Source organism: Nyctereutes procyonoides, unplaced genomic scaffold (assembly GCF_905146905.1).
Source record: "Nyctereutes procyonoides isolate TBG_1078 unplaced genomic scaffold, NYPRO_anot_genome, whole genome shotgun sequence".
Taxonomy (NCBI): Eukaryota; Metazoa; Chordata; class Mammalia; order Carnivora; family Canidae; genus Nyctereutes; species Nyctereutes procyonoides.
This window is the reverse complement of record NW_026575159.1, coordinates 5,125,863-5,138,592: the sequence shown is the minus strand read 5'-3', so window position 1 is coordinate 5,138,592 and position 12,730 is coordinate 5,125,863. Positions and strand designations below refer to the sequence as shown.

At 33.3% G+C, this 12,730-nt stretch overlaps 1 protein-coding gene across 1 annotated transcript in view; it reads right to left on the bottom strand.

Moving 5' to 3' along the window:
• PKHD1L1 (PKHD1 like 1) overlaps nucleotides 1-12,730 on the bottom strand; it is a 146,034-nt gene that overhangs the window by 81,097 nt on the left and 52,207 nt on the right. The window contains exons 28-36 of the mRNA XM_055314410.1: nucleotides 9,919-10,029; nucleotides 8,637-8,801; nucleotides 7,569-7,690; nucleotides 5,859-5,991; nucleotides 4,921-5,116; nucleotides 3,005-3,147; nucleotides 2,471-2,575; nucleotides 1,022-1,210; nucleotides 97-267 (exon numbers count right to left, since the gene is read on the bottom strand). Coding sequence (XP_055170385.1) covers nucleotides 97-267; nucleotides 1,022-1,210; nucleotides 2,471-2,575; nucleotides 3,005-3,147; nucleotides 4,921-5,116; nucleotides 5,859-5,991; nucleotides 7,569-7,690; nucleotides 8,637-8,801; nucleotides 9,919-10,029 — 1,335 coding nt within the window. The remainder of the gene's footprint in view (nucleotides 1-96; nucleotides 268-1,021; nucleotides 1,211-2,470; nucleotides 2,576-3,004; nucleotides 3,148-4,920; nucleotides 5,117-5,858; nucleotides 5,992-7,568; nucleotides 7,691-8,636; nucleotides 8,802-9,918; nucleotides 10,030-12,730) is intronic.

Here is a 12,730-nt window from a genome sequence, read left to right as displayed (position 1 = left end):
AGAGACAGAAAGAGGGTAATCTGCTTCCTACTCCAAAAAGGTCACATATACCCTATGTCACTGGAGTAACTGGGTTTCCATCTTTAACCCTCTTACCCTGAGCATATGTGGCTTCAGTGCTACCTACAAACAGGTGCAGAGGAATGTGCCTGGTTTCAGCTGGTAAAACATTAATGACTCCTTGAAGAAAAATGGAGCGAGCCTCATCAACATATCCACTGCTATAATAATGGATTCCAGGTGAAGTAAATTGGTAAGAAAATGAACCTGCCATAAAATAAGATTGTACATAATAAATACAAGCAATTAATGCACCCTCCAAAGGAAATTTCAAGTGATCATTCACACATGCAGATGACAGGATTCTTATTTTTCATGCATGTGATATTTCAACAGTAAGTAGTAAAGAAATGACTCACTAGTTATAGAAGAACTATCTTCTATAATGAAATACATTCCAGAAGACAAGATCCAGCATTAATTTTTCTAGACAACCAGGTCAAGTCGGGCATAACTTACCACATTTTAAAGAAAAATTCAACATGCAGTGAAAAATGAACAATATTTTGTATTCATGAGAAGTTGAAACTGCTACATATGTATAGAACAAGGCATACAGTCTAAAAGGCACGCTTTACACTGAATTGTCCTAGGAGAAATAATGATTTGCTGATTCCAATCAACAGAAGTTCATTTACTTGCAACCTGGTCAGTATGACTAAAACGCTCCAATTTTCTTTATATTTTGCTTATTTAAGATTTTTTTAATCAGCTGATTATTCCAGAATGAATAAAGATGTTTCTGAATCAGAACTCATCTCTGACATATAAAATACCTTGCTTACATTCATTTATAATATTTTTATAAATTTGCAATATTTTTACTACAGCAATAAATGTCAACTAAATTATTTGTGTATTCACATATATTTATGCAAAAGTATTTTAAATCTAAACAATATATTTTTATTATCTAGGAAAAAGAAGCATGACACAAAAATGCAACAAAGTTGAAACATACCTGATGCAGATTTTTCTCTGCCATTTGTAAATCCTTTGCCATCATAAACTACACTTCCAGGACTGGATACAGAGAAAACCTTATATCCTATTCCCCTAAGAAATGGATGTGCTTGCCAATGCCATATCACTGTGTCTCCCACAGATACATTTAAGACTGATGGTGACCAGCCATAACCTAATCCATGTACTGGAAGCAAGAATGGAGGCATATTTAAGGGAAAAAAAAGTAAAAATTCTTAATTATCTTTGAAAGTATTGTATTTTAAAATTTTTATGTGCATAATTTAAACATGTAACAAAAATAAACAGAAATAATGGAAAGAAAGAAAATAGAAGCTAAGGGAACAAATAAATCACACGGGACACCTGGATAGCTCAGTCAGTTAAGTGTCTGCCTTCAGCTCAGGTCATAATCCTGGGGTCCTGTCTCTCAAATAAAAAAATAAATAAATAAATAAATAAATAAATAGGTGAATATTTTTTTAAAAGTTAAAAAAAATATTTTCTCTCTCCTTCTACCCCCTGCTCATGTTCTCTTTATAATAAATAAAACCTTAAAAAAAACTACACACCTCCAAAACTGATGATCAAGAGATAATTTGAACAAAAATCAGAAAGTCAATAAACAAGATGTTCAGAAATATCACATAGAATATTTTTTAAAGTTATGATCAGGGATGCCCGGATGGCTCAATGGTTGAGTATCTGCCTTTGGCTCAGGGCGTGACCCTGGTGTCCCAGGATCGAGTCCTACAACAGACTTCCTGTATAGAGCCTGCTTCTCCTTCTGCCTATGTCTCTGCCTCTTTCTCTCTGTGTCTTTCATGAATAAATAAAAAATATATTTAAAAAAAATTTTTTTTATTTATTCATTCATGAGAGACACACACAGAGAGAGAGGCAGAAACACAGGCAGATAGAGAAGCAAGCTCCATGCAGGGAGCCTGACGTGGGACTCGATCCTGGGTCTCCAGGACCATGCCCTGGGCCGAAGGCAGGCACCAAACCGCCAGGCCACCTGGGCTGCCCAAATAAATAAAATATTAAAAAAATAAAGTTATGATCAATTCTTTAAACATAAGAATTTTCTCAGGCATTGAGACATGCAAAAATCTATATAATTTCAACTTGAATATTTATTTAGAAACCCCATGGCCAATAACAAATCATCATAACTCATGAGGTTCTGTACTGCAGTAAAACTTAATAGCAATTCCTCAACTTGCCAATTGCAGTCTATCCTTATAGACTCAAGTCCACCACTGATTCATTCTATATTTTGCTCCATGTCAAGGCAGTAAATTAGAGACAAACTATTGACAAATTATGGAGAGAAACAGCAATACTTTTTTGTCTGAATACTTTGAAGTATTAGATAAATAAAAATCAAATCAATTTCAGGATGAAGTGCTCCCATTATTTACGATTTGTAAACGTTGGCCAATACCTGAATCTTCTCCAGTGTTGGTAATCCTGAATGTACTCCCTGTTGAATGAAGAATACATTTTATGACATTTTCTGATGATGAAGTCACATCACAATGGAAGGACCCTAGAAAGAAAAAAGAGGAGGGAAAAAGCATTTTCTCAAATACTTTTTGTAAAATATAGAGATTTAGTATAATTAGTGAATAGTTAAGGCCCTCGAAAAGCTCCACACTATTTTGCAGAATCTTTGATAGTAAAAAAAAAAAGGAATCTTTGATACTTTTCTGATAGTTATATTGTTTGAGTACTGATTATTTTTAGAACAGAGACCTTCACTTTTTAAAGCCTTTTATATACATTAAACATAAAATATTTACTTACTGAAATCAAAATCAGTTATTCAGTTTCTCTTTACTACCTTAACCAATCATCTTTTATATGCTAATAGCAAATTAAAGTTTCCACGATTGAGAGTATTTGTGTAATAACTCACCTATAAGCACATCTTTTCAAGTGAAAAAGATGATAACACCCTCTGTGAGGGTATTCTTACCTAAAAGCACAGTGTTTTCAGTTGGTATCGTGCTAAATCCCAAACCTATTATAGTGATTTCAGTTCCACCATATAAAGAGCCTCTCTGTGGAAACATGGCAGTCACTTCCAAAATATACTGTATAGAAGCACTCAACTTGTCTCTGAAAAAGAACAATTAATAGATGCTTCAACAAGCTTTCCATGAGGTTCTATTGCTAAACTCTTTTTTTTTTTTTTTTTGCTAAACTCTTAAGAATATGATTCATTTAGGAAGTGGAAGTAGTTGAATATTTAATTAGACAGTACTTGTTTAAACTAGATAATCTGACAATTATCATGACCTTAATTTGGTTGGATGGTCCGTGTGTGTGTATAATAACATATGTAGTATATGTAATAATGTGCTATATAATAATAATAATAATAATAATAATAATATATAATAGTAGTTTTTCCCTAACACAGAAAATTAAGTTTCTGAGAATCCCATGGCAAGAATAATTTGAGATGGAGGATCTTAAAATATTATGAGAAAGATATGGTTATGAGAACTGAGGTCACAAGAAATATATGATGTCCTTTAAAATATTTTATATATTCATTAGAGTAAAACATAAAAGCAGCATTATCTATAAGAGAATAGAAATGAAATTCCATACATTTTATATAAGAAATAAAAGTTTTATGCACCTAATTTGAACTTATTATTCTATGTATGTTGGAAACTTGTCATGATCTTCCTTCCCACTATTTCAATGAGAGAGTTTTAAACTTCTTTTGCTTTGTTATAGACAATGTGTCTGCTGAGAGGTCATCAGAATGTGCAGTGCTTTTCTGGTTTGTTATAGAGTAGACTCCTACAGCCCAGCTCTCAACATGAATAAAATGAGCCTTTGTGTAACTTTTATTTCACTTCTCCTGGATAACTGGATATATATTTTTTGAACTGTCACTGAAATATCCAGTTTTGTATGCTGTCAATTCTGCTCATTATCTCCATCATGCCAAAGCACAAACCAGCAGCTCTTCTAGAACTCCTATGAACTCCGCCCTGTGAATCGATGAGGGGATGTAGTTCTGGAGTTCATATTTACTGTTGCTCATCTTCCTTCACCTCAAGATTCTGCTGCAATAATCTCTCTTCCTATCCTGACATCAAGATTTTTTTAATCCCTAAATTTCAGTTTCCTTTTTTTTCTAAGTATTCTGAACTAGTACTTCCCTTATGCTAGACCTAAAATTTTACAAAAATTTTAACAAACAGCTTCTGGGAAGAAAACACTGAACAGTTACATAAAGGAAACAGCTAGAGAAGGATTCTCTCCATCCTCTCCTTTATGGGCAGCTCCTACACATTTCTTGGTTTAATTGTCACCTTTTAGAGAACGGTTTCCTGTACCTCAGGAAAAGTTACATGTATATATCAATTTAAGGGTCACTTGTATCTAGTGACTAGCATACTAGTATATGCTCCTAAGACCTGCTACTTCTTACTCATAGCCCTTTTCACACTTATAATTATGTTATTGATGTAATCTTCTGTTTGGAATCTGCCTCCCCAACAAAACTGTGGGCATTATTAACAGTGGAGGAAGGTCCCTCTTATTCTCCCTGGCAAACCCAGCACTGAGCAAATATCTGCCCCTTACTAATGGGTCAATAAGTATTTCCAGAATAAATGAAAATTATATGATACGTGCATAAATGTAGTTCCACAAAGAATCTTACAACCTAATCTGAATGGAATTGGTCTCAAAACTGAACACGTATTGTTCTGTAGGAGATAGTCTCAGAACATTTTGTAAAAGGAGGTATACAGATAGGTGAAAAAAGCAGCTGAAATTTTATAAAGATAATGACTATTTCTTTTTTCATCCCCAAACCATTAGCCCCATGTGTTCCACAACTCCTCAAGTTTATGGTCATTATTATACCTTGTTGATGCAAAGCCCCAGTTTCTGACTTCTACATAGATATCATGTTTTCCAGGAGACAACTTGGGCAAAAGACATCTAATATCTGTGAAGTTCCATTGAAAAATCCGGCAGGGTTTTCCTCCAACATATACCTCCACATTTTGAGCAGTTTCACTTCCAAAGTTATAACCCTTAATTGTTAAATTAACGTCTCCTATTATTTAAAAAGAGAATAAAAGTTTTACAAGAAGATTCAACTTATTATGTGGCATCAAATTCACATATTAAGTAAACCAACTTGCTTCTTATCTTTTATTGGATTTAGGAAATACTAATGTTTGCAGAGGCAAAAGAAAAGTCAGTGAAAGAATTGATAGAATTCAATAGAATTGAATTGATTCTTGATAGAATTCAAGAATTCATAGAATTGATTGCCATGTAGAGATAAAATTCATATTCAATTGTTTCACAGGGAAAAAAGATGGCAAAGTGCTTTCTAAAAAATGTATTTTTTTCCCATTACACATGTTCAAAGTGAAATAATAAATAGACTAATCTATGCTTAAAAAATACAACTTGTGGCTGGTTTTACTTTAAGAAACAACTGCAGAAGAAACCATGCTTCAAAAACCTTTCTAGAAATAGTTTACATTTGGGGCGCCTGGGAGGCTCAGTGGTTGAGCGCCTGCCTTTTGCTCAGGTCATGGTCCCAGGGTCCTGGGATTCGAGTCCCACATTGGGCTCCCTGCAGGGAGCCTGCTTCTCCCTCTGCCTATGATTCTGCCTCTCTCTGTGTGTCTCTCATGAATCAATAAATAAAATCTTGAAAAAAATAGTTTACATTTATTATCTATGTGATTTATATATATCTTATATTTATATATACACACATATACATGTATCTTTTGTATATATACCTTATATATATCAAATGATCTTACTGAAATTTTTCTTACCTTGTATTGTTCGAACTTTTGGACTAAAATCAGTTATAACTGGAGTCTGTAAACAATTATAACTATAAGCGTCCTTTGCTGTGGCTCGAAATCCATTGGTAATAACTGAAATATCAACTGTACCCTCAATTCTCTGAAATAAGAAGAAAAAAATCAAACAATTAAAAAATATTGAATCATTGAAATAAAGAAATTTGATAGCTAAAAACAAATAGAATTATTCAAAATAAACTGCTGAAGATGTTTAGTTTCAAAGTCATGAATCAATAATCAATTTTCAGAAATTCAGAAAGCTATAGTGTCCAATGTAAGCTACATGCTTTAATTTTTTAGATAAAGGCATATGCTATAGCAGTTTTGAGGATGTTTATGACCAATTTAAATGCATCCATAGGGATCCCTGGGTGGCGCAGTGGTTTGGCGCCTGCCTTTGGCCCAGGGCGCGATCCTGGAGACCCGGGATCGAATCCCACATCGGGCTCCCGGTGCATGGAGCCTGCTTCTCCCTCTGCCTTTGTCTCTGCCTCTCTCTCTTTCTCTCTCTGTGACTCTCATAAATAAATAAAAATTAAAAAAAATAAATAAATGCATCCATATTATTGGGTTCGTAAGGGCTCTGCAATATAGTAAAGATACTCTGGACAAGTGACTCAAATTGATAAAGCATTAAGATGCTAAAAGTTTTGACATTTTACTCTTAAAATACACTCAAATGTAATTTTTTATTCCTCTTTACTGACAAATCACATTATTATATCATTTTGGCGACCTAGTTTCAGAAACCAAGACTAACACTTGGACTCCTAAGAAAAATGTTTAGTGCTTTTACTGATACAGTATCTACACACTTCCCAATTAGGAAAAATGTTTTTCCAACATGTATTATTTGCTCAATATGTACTCAGCATTTAAACGAATAATTTAAACAAAGTTTTCATTGACCATATCCTCCAGATTCTCATCATCATTTGGTCCAACACATACTCAAATTTACTTTTCCTACAGATTTTAACTACATTATACCCACACTGAATCTGCTCAATTTTTTTTTTTAATGTTACTTACTGGATTCAGCATCCTTTGCACATAATAAGCAAACAAATACCTTGGTTTAAATTAGGAGACTATTTTTTAAGATAAAGAACAAAGATCATGCTAAGATGCAGTATTCCATGAGGAATTTCATTTTTTTGTATTTGCTTTACTTATTTACTTGTTTATTCATCGTCAACAAACTGAAACTATAACACATTTAAAACATATATTCTTTTTTAAAAACAAAATATGCCTAGATTTGCTTCTTTGAATTTTTTTTAGACTGTCTGTTAGTACTGAATTTTTTTCATCCTTGGATTTACCAGGTCAACTCTCATTCATCCCTCAAGTTCTGATAGCCCATCAGTTTTTCTGTGAAACTCTTTTTGACAGCCTCTCCTCACTATATTTTATTTTGTCTTTGTATCACATTGTTTAACATGGGTTCATGTGTCTGTCTTTCTAATTGGTATGTGTATATAAGTATGTGGATATAATGCTTCATATTAGGGTCTTAGCAGAAAGATGTAGAAGAAATAATCATTAGGGAACAAGACTGTAATGCTGCAGTCCTACGTAAAAATGTCACTTATTTAACCTACAGAGATGTTCATAAGTTTTCAGAAAAAAGAAAAAACAAAAACAAAAACAAAAAACTAAAATCAGATGCCTTACCTTTGGTGTCCTGCAGGTTATCTTACTCAAATCCCTTTCAATCACATTGCAGGTTTCATTTCCAACTAATGCCTTTGAATTTTCATTAAAGCCAAATCCAGATAGAGTCAAAAGAGTACCACCTTCATGAAGAAACAACAATAATAGACCAACAATAACAAAAGGAAACTTCAGCAACTAACTCATCATTCAGTAATGTTCTAGTCATCCAAGAGACAGGTTGGCAAATAGACCAAGGACCAGACTTGAGATGTATATAATCACCACCACATAACAGAGCCTGAGTTCTGAAGTCTGGAACCATCAAGGAACTGGGCTAAGTGATTTAATGAAATAACAGATTTGTAACCGCCATTTGCTTTGGGGTATCACTAGCAGCAACTGCTATCTATTTTCTACAGTGTCTTCATCCTCAAGAGAAACTATGCTTTTTCTATATGCTCAACCATCCTGTGGGTGTGAAAGTGAATTAAGACTCTTCCCAAATTTCACATTTTAATATTTCTAAGTAAAAGGAACTAAGAAAAATCCCAACAAAACAAAAATAAAGTAAGATGAAAACACTGAAGAGATCAAGACCAAAACAAAAATCCAAAACTAAGCATGGTCAAACAAAGGCAAAGGAAATGAAGCAGGACAGGAAAAATGTGTTATTTTCTTTCCATCTTCTGCGTCAGCTTTCCTTTCCCCGATTTGTTCCTAGAACTTTTTCTGGGTCAAGTAGCTCCATTGAGACTGTGGTTACAAATGGAGCAGCTGGTAAGCAGAATAATAACTAATAAATCTTATCTTGACATAATTGATGAGCTTGTTATAGAAACATGTAATAATTGATGATATTAATTCAATAACCTAAGATGTAAGTATAAGCAGTCACCCTGACTTGTGCTTCACAAGAAACAAAAGAATTAGTTAGCCATTTAATCACCCTGCCTTCCAATAGGGGAGTCTCCTTTGTTCTATATGAGGGAGGTTTGGGTTCCTCTCCCTCCATTCTGTTCTAGAAACAGTACAATGAAATGATGGAGATGTATGCAATTTTCTTTGTTTAGAACAATTAACTATTACCTGCCAGGCTTCCAGAAGCAGGCCAGATGTGTGAGATCCGATTCTGATAAATGAAGTAGAATACTTCACCCTCTACATTCCGTGCTAGTCCAACATCAGCTACAGACACAGCAACTGGGAAACGTCCAGCACTTCCATTCAGAATCTGGCACTTGATCTCACTTTCTTGTAATAAAAAAGAAAAATACAATAAATCAAATATTTTTATAAGATAAAATTACTGGAATTTTATGTTTGCAAATATAAACACTGGTCTTCATTTTTATATGCCAGGAAATGTATCTAAGGAAAACTACTCATATATTAATGGGGCAAAAATCTTTACAAGCTATTTGATGTTATGAATCAGAAACTGTTAGAAAAAAGCTAGATGAAAAAAAAAAAGCAAAGTGAAAAATTTGCTCCTTATTTCTACTGTGACCGAGAGAGAAAGAGAGAGAGAGAGAGAGAGAGAGAGAGAGAGAGAGAGAAAGGTTATTGTAATAATAATTTAAAAGTCCTAATCTGTAAAATCAGTTTTACCAGTAATTCTAAAACTGTTGATTCAATATATGATTTATGTCCAAAGCTAAATAAAACATCAAGTTTCATCAAGAAAGGTGATCAAAACCTAAATTAAAACCTATTCTTCATACTACATTTAGAACAGTCTATGTGCATTTATAATACAGGTGCATTATTGACTTAGATCTCGAGAATGCATAGAGTATGTAAACTAAAAACAAATCATATGGAAGGTGAATTTGCTTATGTAATTCCAACCTATTAAAATTAAGGAAAACACCTAGGATCATGAAAGATAATTTCTAGGGAAAGAAATAAATATGGCTTTCACTTTTCAAGAATAGAAATTGTGAATAATCTTGACATTCTGTGTTAAGGGATACAGATACTAGGAGTCAGGGAAGATGGCCATATCCTTTTGCTGCATTACTAATGTGATACTGTCAAAGCATAGGGAGAAGGATGCCAGAGTGGCAGCTTATATTTTTCTGTCCCAGAGACATATCAAAGAAAGATAGTAGCTTCTATATAACACTTTATGAGGGGAAAAGAACAAAAGTCAACTGCTATGAGATAGACACTGTGCAACAGTGAACGAATTAGTTTGTGGTCATAACCAAAGATCTACAAGATAATGCACTTACCCAGAGAAGTCTGCCTATTTCATGCCCCCATAGGGTATTCTATAGGAGGATTACTGTAATACTGCTCTTTGATTCTACTTTCTCTTAGAGAAAAACAATTAGATGTAATAATAATAATTTTACAAAGGACTTACCATCCACAGAAAGAAGAGAGCAACCCATTGGTCCAACTGAAACTGATACAGCGGAATTGGGAGAAAATCCAGAGCCTAATATGGTTAGAATTGTGGTTTCTTCATAGGACCCTGAAAATGATCAATTTAAAAAAACTATTAAAATGAAAAAAAATACAGAATCTGTTCTTATAAAATCAAATGTTTTGGAGAGAAAAATAAGCCTATCTTCCAAAGGCTACAAACAATGAGCCTATAAGCAACCAGGGAAAAGATAGACACGTATTTACCAGTGGTAAACTTTTTCCACTGAATTGTTCTGCATTGTTTCATATTTTAACTCTATGTTGAGATTAGCAGAATTATCTGACTGAAGTATGGAATGACATAAGGAGAATTATTGTCATGACAAATTAAACAGGCATCTCTATATGATAATTTATACTATGACAGAACTGCCATCACAAATTCATGAGAAAAGGAAGAACTGCACAAAATGTGTTGTGGGCACTTCCCACTTGTGATAAAATAAGATTCCTCTATCTAGGGTGACACACATCCTAAAGTTCTTGAAATATTACCAGGGTACACCGACTGTCTCAATACCTTATACAGAAAGTTTTTACACTCACTCTAGTGTCCAGATTTGATCCATAAATGATATAGTCACCCTGGTTATATAACATCACATACAACATGGATTCTACATGGGCTTAAACGGCTAAGAATGAAAAATGTGGAACTCTAGAATTTTAGTAGAAAACATAATCAAACAATTTTAATGTACAGGTGGGTTTCTTAAATAAGATTAAAAAGCCATGGTTAACCATAGAGGAAAAGATAAATAAATTGGAATATATCAACGATTTAAATGTTTCCATGAGCATGATACTAAAACAAAGTGCAGGTGACATACTGGGAGTAGAGATGTGCAAAAGATTGGTAAACATAGTATGTAATATGCAGCTATAAATCAATAGAAAAGAGACAATCTGATAGATGGATACAGGATGTCAACAACAATTTGCAGAAGAAATCATGCAAATGTCCAGGAAGCAGATGAGAGGATCACATGCATTACTCATAAGGGAATAGACAAAATAAGATGAGGATGAGATAACCCCTTTTACCCATCAGATTGACCAAAATTAGGAAACTGATGATACCAAATATTGACAAGGATGTGGAGAATATGGCACTCTCATACCTACTGCAAGTACAGGCACTCTGGGGAGCAATTTGGTCATCTAATAAACTGAATACACGTTCACTCGTTTCTTATTCAGCAATTCTCTTTGGGCATATACCCTAAAGAAGCTCTAGCATGTATACAATAGATTTGTGCAACAAAGCTCAATATGGTTATGTGTAAAAACAAAAAAATGAAAAATAAAAAATAAAAAAAAACAAAAAACAAAAAAATGCAAACAATCTAAATGTCAATCAATAGAGATGAAAATAGATATATTCATGAAATATTTTTAAATGATGAATTAGACATGAATAAAACCATATAAATATTTCTCAAAATGAATGTTGAATGACAAAAGTCAAATACAAATGATATTTACAATGTAACATCTCTGATACTTACATTTCAACATCTCTTCCATAAGCTTAAAAAAACTGGCAAAATTACCATATGTACATGTTATATACAAAAGGTATTAAAAATGGCATGAAAGAATACACACAAAATTAATTATTGTTACTGCCTCTGGGGAGATTTGTAGAGACTAGAAGAAGAAATTGTGCCTCGAGAGAACTTGAGCTATTCCTATAATATTTCCTTTCTTATATTGATGATAGGAAGTAAACATGGCAAAATGTTAACAGTGCTAATTTTCAGTGAAAGAATATAGGTGTTTTTATAGCATTATTAATCTTTTAATTATTTTTAAATTTATCAAAATATGGCAAAAGGCAATTTGGATTAATTATTTTGGGTAAGAAACAATTTTTTCAGGAAGTACATAAAAAATGGAAATTCATTACAAAATACAAGGATAGAAAATGTAAAAATGTAAATACTGAAGGACCACAACCAAATGAAAGTTAATCAAATTCTTATTTTTGACAGCTCTGACCCCATGTGACATGAATTGTCCCAAAGTAATATTATTAATGTAAAAAAGTCTGAAGAATGTATTCTTCAGACACAGAGATGTGCTGTTTTTAAAATTTCCCGTTTTTCCCTGATATATAATTAGGAGATGAATTTTCCTACTAGCCAAGATCAGATCTGTGATGATAGTAGCTGAGCTTATCTTTCTGACTGAAACCACAAGCCACTTCTAGTAATCCTTAGACCTGCTATTTACTTCAGCACCTGGGAGCTCAGACACAAATCATAACCATGCTTTTTAAATTAACAACATATTATGAAGATATGGTACAATGTGTTACCCAAGACTGAGTTCTTGGCAATAATTTTTCTCTCCAGTTCTCAAGTCTAGGACCTAATTATTTTCTTTTACTAAACAGCAGCTGTCTCATTACCACCCTTTTAGTACTAAATCTCTTAGAAGTGGTCTCATATGATGAAAGATTCCCATTAATACCCCAGCAAGTGGCCTTTCACAAAAATGCCTTATCAGAGTGAAATTTTAGAGACTGATTCCAATGTGGTGAAACTAAAGAAGTAGAAGGCTGAGGAGTCCACCTTCAAATGTGATTTTTTTAATTCAAAAATAAGTAATGAATTATCTGTCCACAGCTTTCTGATCTGATAGATTTTTTTTTTTACTCTGTAGAAATAACTGCTTGCCTGAGTCAGTGAAACTAGTATATTAAAAAAAAATCATTATGAGTTTACATTTTTGCTAGTTGTCTT